The 19,991-nt window shown below is 43.2% G+C and overlaps 1 protein-coding gene across 1 annotated transcript in view; it reads left to right on the plus strand.

Moving 5' to 3' along the window:
• FBN3 (fibrillin 3) overlaps window positions 1-19,991 on the plus strand; it is a 193,268-nt gene that overhangs the window by 85,011 nt on the left and 88,266 nt on the right. Inside the window, 4 exon segments of the mRNA XM_070735596.1 lie at window positions 10,091-10,144; window positions 12,209-12,334; window positions 14,296-14,421; window positions 17,193-17,312. Of these exon segments, the coding sequence (XP_070591697.1) occupies window positions 10,091-10,144; window positions 12,209-12,334; window positions 14,296-14,421; window positions 17,193-17,312 (426 nt within the window).

Below are 19,991 nucleotides of genomic sequence, written 5' to 3' on the forward strand. Positions count from 1 at the left end.
TACCCTCACTGGGACTTGAACCTGCAACCTTTGCCTTGTAAGGCAGAGAATTAACCTCTAGGCTACAGTATCCAATCCCTTCAGCTCTGCACCAGGGAAGGGTTACATATTTTTGTGTTGAATCACCCTGGTGTACTGAAGGAACATCACAGCTCCTTATCTTGCCTCTCTCATATATATATGAGAACAAACCCATCAGGACAATATTTTCTCACGTTGCTTTTGATCTTTCCCCCAACTAACTTCAGATTGTGTCCCCTTGTTCTTGTCTTCACTTTCCTATTAAAAACACTTCCCTCCTGGACCTTATTTAACCCTTTAACATATTTAAATGTTTCGATCATGTCCCCCCTTTTCCTTCTGTCCTCCAGACTATACAGATTGAGTTCATTAAGTCTTTCCTGATACGTTTGATGCTTAAGACCTTCCACCATTCTTGTAGCCCGTCTTTGGACCCGTTCAATTTTGTCAATATCTTTTTGTAGGTGAGGTCTCCAGAACTGAACACAGTATTCTAAATGGAGTCCCACCAGCGCTCTATATAGCGGGATCACCATCTCCCTCTTCCTGCTTGTTATAGAGGAGTGTGTGTTAGCATTCCACACTCGGCTCATAACCAATGTTAGAATCCTAAACTTAGAAACAGAGTTTATATGGCAGTGGTGGCTGTTCAACCAATAACACAGACTAATCAATGGATAAATTTTATTTATTTATTTACTTATTTAATTGGATTTGTATGCTGCCCCTCTCCGAGGACTCGGGGCGGCTCACAACATATACAAAGAGACAGTAAATCAATCCAATTAATATACATAAAAACAGTCCTTAAAAATCTAACTTTAAAAGCTTCCATTAACATTCATTCAACAATCGTACTAAAAACATTCGTTGGTCAGGGGGGAGATCTAATAACCCCAGGCCTGGCCCCAAAGATGAGTTTTTAAGCTCTTTCAGAAGGGAAGGAGGGTGGGGGCAGTGCGAATCTCCAGGGGGAGCTGATTCCAGAGGGCCGGGGCCTCCACAGAGAAGGCTCTTACCCTAGGTCCCGCCAGCCAACATTGTTTGGTCTCCCTAAGGAGACCCACTCTGTGGGACCTAACCGGTCGCTGGGATTCGTGCTACAGAAGGCAGTCTCAGAGATAGTCTTGTTCTATGCCATGTAGGGCTTTATAGGGGTCTGAATTGTGTCCAGAAACAGATCAGCAGCCCCCATATTATTTACAATGTATACAATAGATTAATCAGTAAACAGTCAACTATATACATATCCAAGTCAAACAATCATATACAGACCAGATATTAGAATATACAGTTCTATTCATACAGCAGCTAACCAATACATAGACCAATATTTAGCACACAACAATATTTGTCAATATATGAACTAACCAGCAACATAATTCCCTCAACACTGTCAGACTTTCTACTAAATCTGCACTTCTATTCTACTAGTTTTTCTCATCATTCCTATCAGCCATTCCTTCCTCTGTTGACCGTATGACTGTAACTTGTTGCTTATATCCTAAGATTTTTATTAATATTGCTTCTTCATTGCTTATTTGACCCCTATGACAATCATTAAGTGTCATACCACATGATTCTTGACAAATGTATATTTTATTTTATGGACGCTGAGCGCATCTGCACCAAGACAAATTCCTTGTGTGTCCGATCACACATGGCCAATAAAATTCTATTCTATTCTATTCTATTCTATTGACAAATCCAACCGGTCAAGTACCTAGTATTGACAGCGTGCAAGGGAAACTTTTTCCCTCTAAATGTAAGAAGCCGGTTGCATTTGGCTGGGGAAAAGGAGAATGATTGATTGCATTGACTTTAAAAGAAAAAATCAGCTTTCTTTAGATGTCCCTGGCAAGGCTGTTATTTCTTTTCTCCTCTGAAGCTTTCCTTGAAATGACTGTGTGATCTTCCTGTTCGTTTGAAGTCCTTCCAGGAAAAGCTGCAGAGGGAGAGAAGCCTCGGGGAGAACTTGTCCATCTGGAGCCATGGGGAAAAGGACAGGTTAAAAGAGTTGGAAGGGACCTTGTAGGTCATCTAGTCCAACCACGATGGCTCTCTACATGGGGCTACCTTTGAAAAGTGTTCGGAAACTTCAGATCGTGCAGAATGTGGCTGCGAGAGCTATCATGGGGCTTCCTAGATTCGCCCACGTTTCTGCAACACTCCGCGTCCTACACTGGCTGCCAATCGCTTTCCGGTCACAATTCAAAGTGTTGGTAATGACCTTTAAAGCCCTACATGGCATTGGGCCAGAATACATCAAGAACCGCCTTCTACCGCACGAATCCCAGCGGCCGATAAGGTCCCACAGAGTTGGCCTTCTCCGGGTCCTGTCGACCAAACAATGTCGTTTGGCAGGCCCCAGGGGAAGAGCCTTCTCTGTGGCGGCCCCGGCCCTCTGGAACCAACTCCCCCCAGAGATTAGAACAGCCCCCACCCTCCTTGTCTTTCGCAAATTACTTAAGACCCACCTTTGTCGCCAGGCATGGGGGAGTTAAGTTATCCTTTCCCCCTAGGCTATTGCAAGTTATGCATGGTATGTTTGTGTGTATGTTTGTGTTTTTATAATAAGGGTTTTTCAGTTGTTTTTATTAATTGGATTGTTCATGTTGTTTTACCACTGTTGTTAGCCACCCCCAGTCTGCGGAGAGGGGCGGCATACAAATCCAATAAATGATAATAAAATAATAATAATAATAATAACCCCCTGCCCAAGCAGGAGACCCTACAACAGAGGGTGTCAAACTCAATTTCATCGAGGGATGCATTAGGGCTCTGATTGACCTTGGGGGAGGCTGGGTGTGGCCAACTGGGTGGGTGTGGCTGGCTTGATGCCACTCCCCAAAACTGCTGGCATATTTCCTCTTCACAATGGGTATATTGGGCTGAACCAAATCTATGTACAGTTCTGGTCACCGCACCTCAAGAAGGATAGAATGGAACTGGAAAAGGTGCAAAAAAAGGGTAACAAGAATGATGAAGGAAATGGAGCCCCTCCCTTATGAAACCAGGTTGCAACGCCTTGGTCTCTTCAGCCTTGAAAGATGGTGTTTAAGGGATGAATTGATCGAAGGGTATAAAATCCTGCATGGGATAGAAAAGGTGGATAGAAAAAAAATTTCTCTATCGCACAATACTAGGACGAGGGGGCCCTCCCTAAAGCTCATAGGTAAGAAAGTGAGGACAAATCAAGGGAAATATTTCTTCACCCAGAGGGTCCATGGTTGATGGAATTCACTTCCAGAAGAGATCGTGACTGCTGTCAGCCTTGATAGCTTCAAGGCAGGATTAGACAGATTCATGGATGCCAAGTGTATCGGTGGTTATTGAAAAGGATGTCCAAGTGCTGCCTCTATGTTGGTTGAGGCAGACAGGATTCCCTTGAGTACCTCTTGTTGGGGGTCCATGGAAAGGGAGGGTTTTGCCTTCTCTTTATGCTCAAGATCCCCAAGGACAATTGGGGGGGCAGTGTGGGACACAGAATGCTGGACTCGATGGGCTTTGGCCGGATTCAGCATGGTTCTTATGATCCTTCCTCTGATACTAGGTCCATGATGGCGAACCACACAGGTGGCACCTGGACCCATATAAGAAAGCACAAAAGACTTTGCCACATTTCAGCTCCAGTGTGCATGTGTGCGCTGGCCCGCTGATTTTCAGCCTTGGGAAAAGCGTCCCTGAAGCCCTGGAGGCCAAAAAATTACCCAATGGACAAACCGGAAGTTCAGAAAAACACACTTCCGGTTTGCCCATTGTGCTGTTTTTTGCACTCTGGAGGGTTCAGGGAAGCTTCCTGAAGCCCCGGAGTGCAAAAAACAGCACAACGGGCAAACAGGAAGTCCTTTTTTCTGAACTTCCGGTTTGCCCATTTGGCCATTTTTTTTCACATCCCAGGCTTCAGCAAGGCCTATTTGCATGCACGGGGGGCAGTGCAGGGGGGGTTGTGCATGCGTGGGGGGGAGGGAAGAAGTGTGTGCATGCAGGTTCACCATCATTGCACTGAGTTTGTTTATAGTTTGTGTTAGAAGGGACTTTGTGTGGGTTTTTTTGTCCAACCTCCTGTTGGTGCAGGAAACCCAACACCAGGGATGGCGAGCCTTTTTTTCCTTGGTTGCCAAAAGAGCATGTGTGTGTGCTATCACATAGGTGCAAGTGCCCACCACCCATAATTCATTGCCTGGGGAGGGTGAAAACAGCTTCCCCCACCTCCTGGAGGCGCTCTGGAGGCTGAAAGCGGCCTGTTTCCCAACTTCTGGTGGGCCAGTGGGCACGTGTTTCACTTTTCTAAGGCTCCAAAGGCTTCCCTGGAGGTGGGGGGAAGGTAAAAATGCCCTCCCCCATCCCCCAGGAGGCTCTCTGGAAGCCAAAAACATCCTCCTGCAGCCTCTTTGCAAGTCAAAAATCAGCTGGCTAGCACACACATGCAACAGCTTGCATGCCAGCAGATATGTCTCCATCTGCCACCTGTGGCACCCACGACATAGGTTTGCCATCACTGCCCTATACCATCCCAGACATATGTTAGTCCAGCCTCTTCCTGAAGATCTCAAATGTTGGGGCGTTCACAACCTCCGCTGGCAGGCCATTCCACTGGTTGATTCCTCTCACCGTCAGAAAGTTCTTCCTTATTTCTAGGTTGAATCTCTCCTTGTTCAGCTTCCATCTGTTGCCTCTTGTCTGGCCCTCTAATAGTAGTAGTAGTAGTAGTAGTAGTAGTAGTAGTAGTAGTAATAATAATAATAATAATAACAACAACAACAGCAACAGCAACAACAATAACAATAACAACAACAATAATAATAACAACAATTATGTTATTATTAATAATAATTATATTTATTAATATATTAATAATAATAATAATAATAATAACAAAAACAACAATAACAATTTTATTATTATTATTATTATTATTATTATCAGTAGTAGTAGTAGTAGTAGTAGTAGTAGTATATCAGTACAACACAGCAAACGAGATCACTATGCTGGATTTCGTATTTCATCACCAGTTGGGCGCTTCCCAAGCACCTAGGACTGTGTGATGTAGTGGCGAATTATGTTTGCCAATCCCAGTAAAGTGGCCTTTTGCAATTGACAGATGGAGATTTTGTCAATTCCGATGGTTTTCAAATGTCCACTGAGATCCTTTGGCCCTGCGCCCAGCGTGCCAAGTACCACTGGGACCACTTTCACTGGCTTATGCCAGAGTCGTTGCAGCTCGATTTTCAGATCTTCATATTTCACTAATTTCTCTAGCTGCTTCTCCTCAATTCTGCTGTCCCCTGGGATTGCGATGTCGATGATCCATACTTTCTTTTTCTATTATTATTATTATTATTATTATTATTATTATTATTATTATTTATTAGATTTGTATGCCGCCCCTCTCCGAAGACTCAGGGCGGCTCACAACAACAATAAATACAATAAACAATGATACCAATCCAATTAATAAAAGTAGAATTAAAACCCCTTAATATTAAAAACAATCAATGCTACACAGTCATGCCATTCTCAAGTGCTATCGTCAGAAGAGAGGGGGGAGTTACTCCCCCCATGCCTGGCGGCATAGGTGAGTCTTTAACATCTTGCAGAAGACGGGGAGGGTGGGGGCAATTCGAATCTCCGGTGGGAGTTGATTCCAGAGGGCCGGGGCCGCCACAGAGAAGGCTCTTCCCCTGGGTCCCGCCAGACGGCATTGTTTAGTCGACAGGACCTGGAGAAGGCCAACTCTGTGGGACCTAATCGGCCGCTGGAATTCGTGCGGTAGAAGGCAGTCTCGTAAGTATTCTGGTCCGATGCCATGATGCTTTGGAAAACAGTGGGACCAGGGTAGTCCACGACGGCCGGTTCTGACCACATTTTGGGCCGGATCTGACATGCGGGCCTTGAGTTTGACACCCATGCCCTACACCCTTTCTGACAAATGGCAGTCTGACTTCTTCTTGAAAGTTTCCAGTGGGGACAAAGCAAGAGATCTCGCCACTGCAGAAGAGACCTTAGGTAGCCCTCTTCTGACCTTAAAGAGGCTGGCAAAGGTCAGTCTGCATATTTCCTCAGTTTCTAAGTTGCATTCCCAGGAGTCAGGCAGTGGCCGAGGGCCAGAAAAACGTTGTTCTTTGAAGATTCGGGATAATGAGCACACCCCTAAGTCAGGAGATTTTTGAGCTTCATTAGTAATTTTAGCAGGCAGATTTAAACAGAAACACAAGCTGAATAAAGAAGAATATTTGTAGCTCAGGGTTAAAATGAGGGCTCCTTGTTGAGCTTTCTTGCAGATGCTTCGTTACTCAACTAGGAAATATCTCCACGCTAGAAGGGAGTGGGGTTTGTGGAATTAAAGAAGGAGAAAGGAAACATAGAAACATAGAAGATTGAAGGCAGAAAAAGACCTCCTGGTCCATCTTGTCTGCCCCTATATTATTTCCTGTGTTTTATCTTAGGATGGATCGATGTTTATCCCAGACATGTTTAAATTCAGTTACTGTGGATTTACCAACCACATCTGCTGGAAGTTTGTTCCAAGCAGCTACTACTCTTTCAGTAAAATAATATTTTCTCAAGTTACTTCTAATTTTTCCCCCAACTAACCTCAGATTGTGCCCCCTTGTTCTTGTGTTAACTTTCCTATTGAAAACATTTCTCTCCTGAACCTTATTTAACCCTTTAACATATTTAAATGTTTTGATCATGTCGCCCCCTTTCCTTCTGTCTGGAGGAGGAGGAGGAGTCCTTGGTGTTCTCAGACATTTCATGATCCAACTAGGTAACATCCTCAGTCTGAGGGTGTGTGGGGTTCCCTCTCTGCTTATAGATGAGTGATTTGCCTTGTGCAGTCACCATGATTAGGCTGTTCTTTGCTTGAGTTGATAGTTCCTTGATTGACGTATAAATAGACAGCAATCCCGCTCCATTCTACTGTTAGCACTCATGATGTTATCTAGTTTGGTAATGAAATATCTGCAAGAAAACAACCAAGCTCAAGAGAGCACCAAGGGCCCTATTGTCATTCTCCTCCTCCTCCTCCTCCTCCTCCTCCTCCTCCTCCTCCTCCTCCTCCTCCTCTCCACAACCCCCTTCTAATGCTGATGATGTTACCCACTTGGGTATTGAAAAGTCTGCAATAAAAACAACCAAGTTCAGAGAGCACCAAAGACTCCCAACAGTTCAACCTTGAATCAGAAATATTCTTTTTGGAACTGTAAATTTCTGGAATTGTCTTAATATCAAAATAAGTCCTTAAAAACTTCTTGTTCCAAAAGATGCTTCTGCAGAGAATGTGTTGTGTGCAAAGGTGGAATTCACATAATTTACATAACGGTTCACCCTGTTGCACCAAAAACCCGTTACCAGTCAAGGGAACAGAGACCACAAGGAGATTGAGTAACTCATGTTTATTGCATGCAAGGTTCAGAAGTAAGACAGGAAAATCTGAACAACCATTAACATTTCTAGTTACATTCTTATACCTTTTCTGAAAAGTAGGATGAACAAGTGTGTTATTGTGTGGACCAATAATATGGGTTACATGTTCATGTGCATACAAAAAGGGGGAAGTAAAAAAGTAAAATCAACAGAAAATATGATTACATGGTGGATAAATGCAGCCTACATGGCTTCATGATTCATGATAGTTATATATACAGTGATACCTCGTCTCACGAACTTAATTGGTTCTGGGACGAGGTTTGTAAGGTGAAAAGTTTGTAAGACGAAACAATGGTTCCCATGGGAATCAATGGAAAAGCGATTAATGCGTGCAAGCCCAAAACTCACCCCTTTTGCCAGCCGAAGCGCCCGTTTTTGCACTGCTGGGATTCCCCTGAGGCTCCCCTCACTGGGAAACCCCACCTCCTGACTTCCGTGTTTTTGTGATGCTGCAGGGGAATCCCAGCAGGGGAATCCCAGCAGCACAAAAACGGGTGCTTCTCTGGCAACGGAAGTCTGGAAGTGGGGTTTCCCAGTGAGGGGAGCCTCAGCGAAATTGCAGCATTGCAAAAACACAGAAGTCCTCAAAACCTCACCTCCGGACTTCCATGTTTTTGTGATGCTGCAATTTCATGAGGCTCCCCTTGCTGGGAAACCCACCTCCAAACTTCCGTTGCCAGCGAAGCGCCCATTTTTGCGCTGCTGGGATTCCCCTGCAGCATTGCAAAAATACGGAATTCCGGAGGTGGTGTTTCCCATGGAGGGGAGCCTCTGGGGAATTCCAGCAGCGCAAAAACGGGTGCTTCGCTGGCAACAGAAGTCCGGAGTTGGGGCATCCCAGTGGTGGCAGCTTGGGTTTGTAAGGTGAAAATAGTTTGGAAGTAGAGGCAAAAAAATCTTAAACCCCGGGTTTGTATCTCCAAAAATTTGTATGACGAGGGGTTTGTAAGATGAGGTATCACTGTAGATAGATAGATAGATAGATAGATAGATAGATAGATAGATAGGTAGGTAGGTAGGTAGGTAGGTAGGTAGGTAGGTAGGGAGAGAGAGAGAGAGAGAGAGAATAGATAGATAGAGAGAGAGAGAGAGAGAAAGATAGAAAGAGAGAGAGAGAGAGAGAGAGAGAGATTTTAGCATTCAAATGTTTCACTTCTCAATCCCTGATGCAGATATATTTCCAGAAGCCAGTTGCTCAACAAATGGATAGGGATAAAGAGGAAGTCACAAAAGTACAGACTATGCAGTTATGATCCTTTTGCAATGTAGAACTGTTAATTAGAACCATTAGTAAAACTTTAACATTACAAAGGCACTTTAAGATATATGGAATTCTTGTTAGAACACTCTTAGGGTATATAGAAAAATGCATCTCTTGGGGCATCTTCTTCAACCTAGCACCAAAACTGTTAGCATACACAGCTTGCACACATGCGTGTGGTTTGAAAACGTGGCTAAATAGACCGGCATAGCCACGGAGGTAGGTGGGCAGGCCCACCTGCAGGTTGTTGCTACTGGTTCACCCAAACTGGCTGCATGTGTGTGTGACATTTGCCAAAGCAATGAGGGTGTGTTTCATCTGTAATATTCACATGTTGGGGCCTGGATGAGTGTCAACAAACTCAAACTCAACCCAGACAAGACGGAGTGGCTGTGGGTCTTGCCTCCCAAGGACAATTCCATCTGTCCATCCATTACCCTGGGGGGAGAACTATTGACCCCCTCAGAGAAGGTCCGCAACTTGGGCATCCTCCTCGATCCACAGCTGACATTGGAACATCATCTTTCGGCTGTGGCGAGGAGGGCATTTGCCCAGGTTTGCCTGGGGCACCAGTTGCGGCCCTATCTGGACAGGGAGTCATTGCTCACAGTCCTCATGCCCTCATCACCTCGAGGTTCGATTACTGCAACGCTCTCTACATGGGGCTACCTTTGAAAAGTGTTCGGAAACTTCAGATCGTGCAGAATGCGGCCGCAAGAGCAATCGTGGGGCTTCCTAGATTCGCCCACGTTTCTGCAACATTCTGTGGCCTGCACTGGCTGCCGATCAGTTTCCGGTCACAATTCAAAGTGTTGGTAGTGACCTTTAAAGCCCTACATGGCATTGGGCCAGAATACATCCGGAACCACCTTCTACTGCACGAATCCCAGTGGCCCAGAAGGTCCCACAGAGTTGGCCTTCTCCGGGTCCTGTCAACCAAACAATGTCGTTTGGCGGGCCCCAGGGGAAGAGCCTTCTCTGTGGTGGCCCCGGCCCTCTGGAATCAACTCCCCCCAGAGATTAGAATGACCCCCACCCTCCTTGTCTTTTGCAAATTACTCAATACCCACCTTTGTCGCCAGGCATGGGGAGTTAGGATATTCCTTCCCCTAGGCCATTACAAGTTATATTTGGTATGTTTGTGTGTATGTTTGGTTTTTATAATAAGGGTTTTTAGTTGTTTATTAAATTGGATTGTTACATGTTGTTTTTCATCATTGTTGTTAGCCGCCCCGAGTCTGCGGAGAGGGGCGGCATACAAATCCAATAAATAATAATAATAAATAATAATAATAATGTTGAGATGTGCAGAAGATCTTTCGATGTTACTTTCCGAAATGACAATTGTTTGTTTTGTTTCTCCAATCCCTGCAGCTGAATTCCAAGCTTTGTGCAGTAGTGGAATCGGGATCACAGCGGACGGACGAGGCAAGTTGTTGATACTTATTATGGGTTTTCAGGCAGATTCTGGCTCAATGTTAGAAGGGAAAAAAAGCCCGTTCTATTAGTAAGTTTAAGGGGAATCTTCTAACACAGAGAACTGAAAATAAGCTTGCTTTCATTAGATGATGTTATGGAGTGTGCAGAGTGGGTTATCAAGGAGGCACATGCGCAAAGGAAAACGTGGGAGTCTAGTAGATATCCAGCAGATAGTCAGGAGATATGAGTAATAGTTCAGTCGCACAAACCAGATACATTAAAGTGCATAAAATAGTATTTACTTTAGCAAATATCGTAGTAAAGTTAAACAATCCCGTCATGCACAGTTAAATACATTAACAATACAGTCCGTTTTGGAGCGAGTGGCATATAAATACAATAAGTAAATAAATACTACAAGACTTACTTGTAGAGCTTACAAATACATAAACTATCCTCGAACATACAGTTCTTACTACAGCAGTCACAATGAATCAGCACAAATGAGTAGAAAAACACAGAGAGAAAGAATCACGCTTTTGGCTCCCTCTTGTAGCCATTCCCAACACTAACTCTTAAAGCCATAGTGCTTCAATACATACAAGCATTCATTGTTAGCTTGTTTATATATTGTCAAACCTAAACTGTTATATACCTGTGTTCAAATGGAAGCTGAACAGAGATGCTGTGTGTGTGTGTGTGTGTGTGTGTTTGGACTGGATGACCTCAAAGGTCCCTTCCAACACAAGGATGCTAATCCTACTACTATTTTAACCATGTCCCTTTTGGGCACTCATTTCCACAGTGACCTGTCCCCCCTCAGTATATTTTAAAATCCAGTAGGATTATACGTCCTTTTAGGAAAGTCCTCAGCCTACGACCAACAGTGGAGCCAAAAATTTACATGGCTAAGCAAAACAGTGCTTTAGTAAATTTTGCCCCTGATCACACCTTTACTGGCCACAGTTGTTAAGTGAATTACTGTGGTTGTTAACAATGTGGTTGCTATGTGAATCTGGCTTTCCCTTTGACTTGGCTTGTCACTGAAATGGTTAGCCAAGAACAAAACAGCCTTTCAACTAGAAAAATACCTGACAATGGGTCTGACCCAATACCATAGAACAGCACTCACTAGAGCAAGATTTGAGCAGCTAGATTCTATGGTTAGATACGGACGATTCCACCAAGTACCATATTTTGAGAGAACATGCATTTGCAGTGTACCAGAAATAGAAGACATTGCACATGTGCTACTCAATTGTAAACTATACTTCTCAGTAAGACCTCAGTATTCACAGCCCCTACTTGACAAAATCACACACTGGGACTGTAATAAACAATTATCATATTTTCTTCAAGGTACAAATGTATATGTAGTTTCTAGAACCGCTAAGTTTATAGTCAGGGCAGTTCAGATGAGAATACGTTTTATAGAACATATTGGGGTGGCATGCAAAGGAGATGAACTCACTGAAGAATATTTTATATCAGTATCTTAGATATGTTTAATATAATCCTTTATATTCTCATGTTTTACTACTCAATTTTAGCATATTATACTGCATTTTAACTTATTATTTATTCAAATTCCCTCTATTTTAGCCAATTTTATTGTATTTTAAGCAGTCACAGTTTTATGATGACCGATGTGGTCCTTTTCCTCGCTTTGATATGGTCGATTGACTAATCAAATAAAGTTGATATTGATTGATTGATTGATTGATTGATTGATTGATTGATTGACTTGGCTTGTCAGAAACCGTCACCTGAATTTGGATCACATGACCACGAGGACGCTGCCATGGTTGTAACTGAACAAGGGCAATAAGTCACTTTTTTCAGTGTTGTTGTAACTTTGAAGGGTCACTCTATGAATAGTTGTACTGTATTTGGTTATTAGTCCTTCCGGTTTTGGCCTTAGTGTTTCAGTCCTGGTTGGGGGAATTCTGGGAGTTGAAGTCCAGATATCTTAAGGGTGCCACAGTTGAGAAACTTTGAACAAAGTGGGGGGAGGGAAGGGAACGCTGGGGACAAGAACTTCCCGATGACCAAAATGGCAATTCTCCTACGTAGATATCAACGAGTGCGCCTTGAACCCTGACATTTGCCCCAACGGGATGTGCGAAAACCTTCGAGGGAGCTACCGCTGCATTTGCAATCTGGGCTACGAGTCGGACCCCACTGGGAAAAACTGTGTAGGTGAGTGAGCCCAAAACATGCTGTCTGAGGCCAACACACCAAGGGGTCAGGTTCCAGTAGGAAAATAAAAAGTCCTGGCTTGCAAAAAGTTCCTTTACTCCTCCTCTGGCACGAACTGATGAACATTATTCATGGCAAAGTGTAATTAGAAACATAGAAACATAGAAGACTGATGGCAGAAAAAGACCTCATGGTCCATCTAGTCTGCCCTTATACTATTTCCTGTATTTTATCTTAGGATGGATATATGTTTATCCCAGGCATGTTTATATTCAGTTACGGTGGATTGACCAACCACAGTTGCTGGAAGTTTATTTATTTATTTATTTATTTATTTATTTATTTATTCATTTATTCATTTATTCATTTATTCATTCATTCATTCATTCATTCATTCATTTATTTATTTATTAGATTTGTATGCCGCCCCTCTCTGTAGACTCGGGGCGGCTCACATCATACAATGAAACACTTCATAACAAATCTAATAAATTTAAAAAACTTTTAAAAACCCCATTATTAAAACAGACATACACACAAACATACCATACATAAATTGTATAAATTGCCTCAATTCCCCCATGCCTGATGGCAGAGGTGGGTTTTAAGGAGTTTACAAAAGGCAAGGAGGGTGTGGGCAGTTCTAATCTCCAGAGGGAGCTGGTTCCAGAGAGTCGGGGCCACCATAGAGAAGGCCCTTCCCCTGGGACCCGCCAGATGACATTGTTTAGTCGACGGGACCCGGAGAAGGCCAACTCTGTGGGACCGAATCGGTCACTGGGATTCGTGCGGCAGAAGGCGATCCCGGAGATATTCTGGTCCGATGCCATGAAGGGCTTTATAGGTCAAAACCAACACTTTGAATTGTGACCGGAAATTGATTGGCAACCAAAGTTTGTTCCAAGCATCAACTACTCTTTCAGTAAAATAATATTTTAATGAAAAACAGGCTGTTTCAGCCTCCAGAGGGCCTCTGGGGGGTGAGAGAAGCTGTTTTCACCCTCCCCAGGCACTGAATTATAGGCGTGGGCACTCGCGCATGCACGATAGTGCACACCCACTCTCTTTCGGCACCCAAGGGAAAAAAAGGTTCGCCATCACTGGTATAGAGTTTCTTACTTGAGCAGTGTATTATACTGGAAGATCTCCAAGGTCCCTTCCAACTCTGTTATTATGTTCTATTATTCTGTCATGGGTGAGCCAAGGACTGGAGGACCAAAGTGGTGATTGATGTTTTGTAGCTGTGAAAGGATTGTTCGTGGTTGATAAAGTATCATTTCTCACCAAAGAGGGATGAAAATGAGCTCTGTACTTGTGAGGGAGTGACATTGAGAAACTTAGTTTCTCAGGCCAGAGATGTCCATTTCGTTAATCACTCAGATAAGCCAGATAAGCAGGGATTAATACCAGACAAACAATCAAGTAGAACACTTCATCCTCATCAAATGGAGAGGAATAATGAAGCAAACAAGACAGAAAACACTGTCCTCATCAAGAAATTATCAAGGAGAAAACAACACTGCAGAACACTGCATATGCAAGCTATTGTCTATAAAAAGGGAGCAAACCCCATACTCCCTAGCATTGATAATATAACACAATTGGATAATGAAATGTCTGAAAATATACAACCCATCTCAGAGAGTGTCAAGGACTTCACAAGAGCTATTTAGCTTTGCAAAACCTGACCTTGAAGTAATTAACAAATGAACATCTCTGTCTTGGGAAACTGTGGTTCTCCATTTAATTACTGATGGAAAGGATGGGCAGACCAGAAGAGAGGGAAGTCAGAATTAAATCTCATTTTGTATGTTTGGTCTACCCTATCCTGTAAGTCTCTCTTGGGTTTTTTTAAAGTGGCTAGTCCTTATGGCTCAAAAGAAGATGGAAAAATAAAGTTGCTCTCCCATCAGCCTTCCAGTCACCTTGCTTAGATTCTTTGCCTTTACTCCTCTCTCCAGATGTCGATGAATGTGCCATCAATCGCCTGTTGTGTGACAACGGTTTGTGTCGCAACACACCTGGGAGCTACAGCTGCAGCTGTCCCAAAGGGTTTGTCTTCCGGACTGAGACAGACACGTGTGAAGGTAACCATCTCTCTCTGTTTTCTGCCGAATCCTTCATTTTCCCTTGCCAAGGAAGTGGGTATACCGCAGACCCCAAACATCAAGGCAGGAGCCTTGAAACCATGGCAGAAAGGGTGCGTGGTTGAATCTGGTAGATCCCAAAGTGTTTATGGTCATGAAGTAGGAAATTAGGGACAGATCCTCAGAAACTATCCAGCTTTTAATTTCTTGTTGACAGACTCGAACACTGGGTCCTGTGTAACAAAATTTAAATGTATTGATGAGAAAAGTAAAGTTCTACATATAGAAACATAGAAACATAGAAGTCTGACGGCAGAAAAGGACCTCATGGTCCATCTAGTCTGCCCTTATACTATTTTCTGTATTTTATCTTAGGATGGATATATGTTTATCCCAGGCATGTTTAAATTCAGCTACTGTGGATTTATCTACCACGTCTGCTGGAAGTTTGTTCCAAGGATCTACTACTCTTTCAGTCAAATAATATTTTCTCACGTTGCTTCTGATCTTTCCCCCAACTAACTTTGTTCTTGTGTCCACTTTCCTATTAAAAACACTTCCCTCCTGAACCTTATTTAACCCTTTAACATATTTAAATGTTTCGATCATGTCCCCCCTTTCCCTTCTGTCCTCCAGACTATACAGATTGAGTTCATGAAGTCTTTCCTGATACGTTTTATGCTTAAGACCTTCCACCATTCTTGTAGCCCGTCTTTGGACCCGTTCAATTTTGTCAATATCTTTTTGTAGGTGAGGTCTCCAGAACTGAACACAGTATTCCAAATGGGGTCTCACCAGCACTCTATATAGCGGGATCATAATCTCCCTCTTCCTGCTTGTTATACCTCTAGCTATGCAGCCAAGTAGAATAAGTAGTATCTTCGGCAGTAATGGGCAGCCAAAATTTTTATTGCCACACTGTTGGTGTGGCTTATTTTGTGGGTGTGGCTTGATGGTCATGTGACTGGATAGGAGTGGCTTGCCGGCCATGTGACCAGGTGGGAATGGCTTGAACAATCATCATTGTTCAAGTGAACCGTTAAGTTCTTGACTTACAATCTCACCAGTGTCGCTCTCTGGGGATGACAATTTGCTTCGTGTTTCCCATGCTCCCCTTCCTGGGTCACCCCTACCAATTCAGGCTGGGTAGCTAGTCAAACGGGTGCCAATCAGCTGTTGAGAGAAGAGGGGGGAGGAAATGAGTCCCCTGCAACACCTGTTGGTGCTGGTCTCTGATTGATTGATTGATTGATTGATGCGTTGATTGATTTCTATGCTGCCCTTCTCCTGAGGGCGGCTTACAACAAAGGTAATATAAACGTATTAGAAATCTAAGTAAAATTACAATCTAAAACTACCCATAGTTAAAGGTTAAACAAAAGATTCATACATCATACATCGTACGTTCATTCATTGGGTGGGGCAACATATTAAAATTTCAATGGCCCCAAGCCTGTCAGAAGAGGTGGGTCTTCCAAACTTTGTGGAAGCAGGGAGAGTGGGGCAGTATGGATCTCTGGAGGTCGCCACAGAGACGGTTCTTCCCCTAGGCCCCACCAGACAACATTGTCTGGCTGACGGGAGCTGGAGAAGGCCGACTCTGTGGGACCTGACCGGCCGCTGGGATACATGACGCAGAAGATGGTCCCGTAAGTAATCTGGTCCCATGCCATGTAGGGCTTTATAGGTCAACACCAACACTTTGAATTGCGTTCAGAGACTAATCGGCAGCCAGTGCAGGCCACGGAGTGCTTAGAGACATGAGTATGTCTCTGGAGGTCCATGATTGCTTGCACGGCTGCGTTCAGTACTAACTGCAGTCTCCAAACACGCTTCAAAGATGGATGAAAAAGTCAAGATGTTGGCGGCCATGACATCATTAAAGGTCCAGACCTCTTTCACATGGGCTGCCAGGTGGGCCTTTATTCAGACAGCTGGGGCCAGCATCTTGACTTTTTCAATACAGGTTACACCCTCCCCAACTTACAATGTTTCGTGGTTACGACACGAAACCGGTCCCCTCCTCCTGCTATGCTGTGCTCGCTTGGTTTGCTCTCACCGCCCCAAATTTTGGCAGCAGGCTCCGGAATCGCTGGCATTCGCTGGCTCCGGTTCTTTCTGAACCACGGGGGTTGGAAGAAGGTGCGAATGAAGCGCTTTAGCAAGTAGACAATTATTTTAGTCACCACGGTGACATCATGATGTGGCGACCCGGGGGCAGCAAGGCCATTCAAATTTGCGTATTCAAATCTCAAATCGAGCTTTAGAGTAGCTGGCCATGCTACAGGCTTGGGGGGAATGAGCCGGGGTGGCGCAGCAGGTAAAGTGCTGTACTGCAGGCCACTGAAGCTGACTTGTAGATCTGAAGGTCAGCGGTTCAAATCACATCACCGGCTGAAGGTTGACTCAGCCTTCCATCCTTCCGAGGTGGGTAAAATGAGGACCCGGATTGTGGGGGCAATAGGCTGGCTCTGCTAAAAAATGCTATTGCTAACATGTTGTAAGCCGCCCTGAGTCTAAGGAGAAGGGCGGCATAAAAATTGAATAAATAAATAAATTAAATAAATAAAATCGGGAGAGATAGCATTAGAACGAAATGGAGGAAGTTCCCGACTTACAACGAAATTCAGTTTGCGATCCATCGTAGGAATGGATCGACGCCGTAAGTCGGGGACTACCTGTACATACAAATATATGCCGGACCTTGAAGCATAATGACCCTGTCCCCTTCCCTTCCTGTAGGTCACACCATTTTCTCTTCTCTTTCCTAGATATCAATGAATGCACGTCCAATCCCTGTGTCAACGGGCTCTGCCGGAACAATGCTGGGTCTTTTGCCTGTGAGTGTTCGCCCGGAAGCAAACTGGATTCCAGTGGCACCATCTGTGTTGGTAAGAAGCTGCAGTGACAAGTGACAGTCATAGGTGTGGATCTTACAGCCGGAATCTGGGGTCCTAGACTCGGGGTATATGTTTATTTACTTATTTATTTATTTATTTATTTATTCATTCATTCATTCATTCATTCATTCATTCATTCATTTATTTATTCATTTATTCATTCATTCATTCATTCATTTATTCATTTATTCATTCATTTATTTATTCATTTATTTATTCATTTATTCATTCATTCATTCATTCATTCATTCATTTATTTATTTATTTATTCATTCATTTATTCATTTATTCATTTGTCCAATACATAAATACATAGGAAGAAAAATAGACATGTGATAATATAAAAGAGGGTGAAAGTGAACTTAGAGGAGAGGATATATGAAAGGAAGAGAATATATTAGATAGGTGAAAGAAAGGAAAGACAATTGGACAGGGGACGAAAGGCACACCAGTGCACTTATGTACGCCCCTTACTGGCCTCTTAGGAACCTGGAGAGGTCAATCGTGGAGAGTCTAAGGGAGAAGTGATGGGGGTTAGGGGTTGACACAATTGAGTCCGGTAATGAGTCTACGGAGAGGGGTGGCATACAAATCTAATAAATAGATAGATAGATAGATAGATAGATAGATAGATAGATAGATAGATAGATAGATAGATAGATAGATAGATAGATAGATAGATAGATAAATGAGTTCCACGCTTCGATAACTCGGTTGTTGAAATCATATGTGTGTGCGAAGGGGGGTGCCAGGGAAGGGTTGCCACATTTAATGCAATATGTGGATGACCTTGAGAAAAGGGGAAGAGAAGCTGGGCAGGCAAACATTGGAGAAGAGAGGCAGGACCCCTCAGTGACTCAACAGTCAGGCAAAGAAAATTAGAAAGGCCCCACCGTAATGGATCAGGCAGTTAAAAATGGCGGTGGGAAGTTTGTATTTTCCCAGTAAGATTCTGTTATTGCAACTATTAAAATATTTAATTTAAGAGCTAGTACAGTAGTGTACAATGGACCAGAACGTGTAGTTGATTGACTACAGAGTGCAGGCCTCGGCATGAGGCAATCTACACTGTGATTGGTTGCTGTGTATGTAAAGGGGAAGTTTCCCTTTTTTCCCCCACCTTTTTCTTCTGTGAGCTCTGTATGCTTCTTGATTTACCTCATGATGTTTCTCTGTTCTTGACTATCCAGTCTGCTCCTACGTGAGAGAATCTGCACTGTGATTGGTTGCTGTGGGTATAAAGGGGGAGTTTCCCTTTTTTCGCGTCTTTTTCTTCTGGGAGTTCTCTATGCTTCTTGATTTACCTCATGCTGTTTCTCTGTTCCTGACTATCCAGTCTGCTCCTACAGGAGAGAATCTGCACTGTGATTGGTTGCTGTGGATGAAAAGGGGGAGTTTCCCTTTTCCCCCTTCTTTTTCTTCCGTGTGCTTTGTGTACTTTTTGATTTACCTCACATTTTACCTCGTGGTGATGTAGTGATGTGCCTGACTATCTTATTTAATGTTAATATAGATGTTAAATATATTTCTTTTCTATAAAACGATGTTCATATCAGTATCTCTGGTTTCATTTGGGACACATGCTCCACAATTCCCTGACAATAGCTTTCTAGTAAAATAGAAGTAGCTCCTCTAGTTGTGAAACACAATGGCCAGACTGTTTATTGCCAGCAAGTGAGGACCGAGATGTTTTTTTCTAACTTCAGCATATATGATGATGCCTCTTTCCCTCCTCCAACCTGTCATCATAATCATCATTATCTCTCGCGGGGAGTGGAGTCTAGACAACTTAATGGAGCTAAGTGTTTAATGGTTGGATTCCCTTCTTGTTGCCAATGTGAAGTTTGGTTCATATATTGTTATTAGTTTGCCCAGAAAGGGAAATATCTGCCTCTACCTAGGATCGAATTCACAGCCTCCTGATTGAATAGAATAGAATTTTTATTGGCCAAGTGTGATTGGACACACAAGGAATTTGTCTTGGTGCAGATGTTCTCAGCGTACATAAAATAAAATATACATTTGTCAAGAATCATGTGGTACAACACTTAATGATTGTCATAGGGGTCAAATAAGCAATGAAGAAGCAATATTAATAAAAATATTAGGATATAAGCAACAAGTTACAGTCATACAGTCAACATGGGAGGAAATGGGTGAAAGGAATGATGAGAAAAACTAGTAGAATAAAAGTGCAGATTTAGTAGAAAGTCTGACAGTGTTGAGGAAATTATTTGTTTAGTAGAGTGATGATGTTTGGAAAAAAACTGTTCTTGTGTCTAGTTGTCTTGGTGTGCAGTGCTCTGTAGCGACGTTTTGAGGATAGGAGTTGAAACAATTTTGTCCAGGATGTGAGGGGTCAGTAAATATTTTCCCCGCCCTCTTTTTGACTCATGCAGTATACAGGTCCTCAATGGAAGGCAGGTTGGCAGCAATTGTTTTTTCTGCAGTTCTGATTATCCTCTGAAGTCTGTGTCGGTCCTGTTGGGTTGCAGCACCAAACCAGACAGTTATAGAGGTGCAAATGACAGACTCAATGATTCCTCTGTAGAACTGTATCAGCAGCTCCTTGGGCAGTTTGAGCTTCCTGAGCTGGCGCAGAAAGAACATTCTTTGTTGTGCTTTTTTGATGATGTTTTTGATGTTAGGTGACCATTTTAGGTCTTGAGA

The sequence above is a fragment of the Erythrolamprus reginae genome, chromosome 1, assembly GCF_031021105.1.
Source record: "Erythrolamprus reginae isolate rEryReg1 chromosome 1, rEryReg1.hap1, whole genome shotgun sequence".
NCBI classification, from domain to species: domain Eukaryota; kingdom Metazoa; phylum Chordata; class Lepidosauria; order Squamata; family Dipsadidae; genus Erythrolamprus; species Erythrolamprus reginae.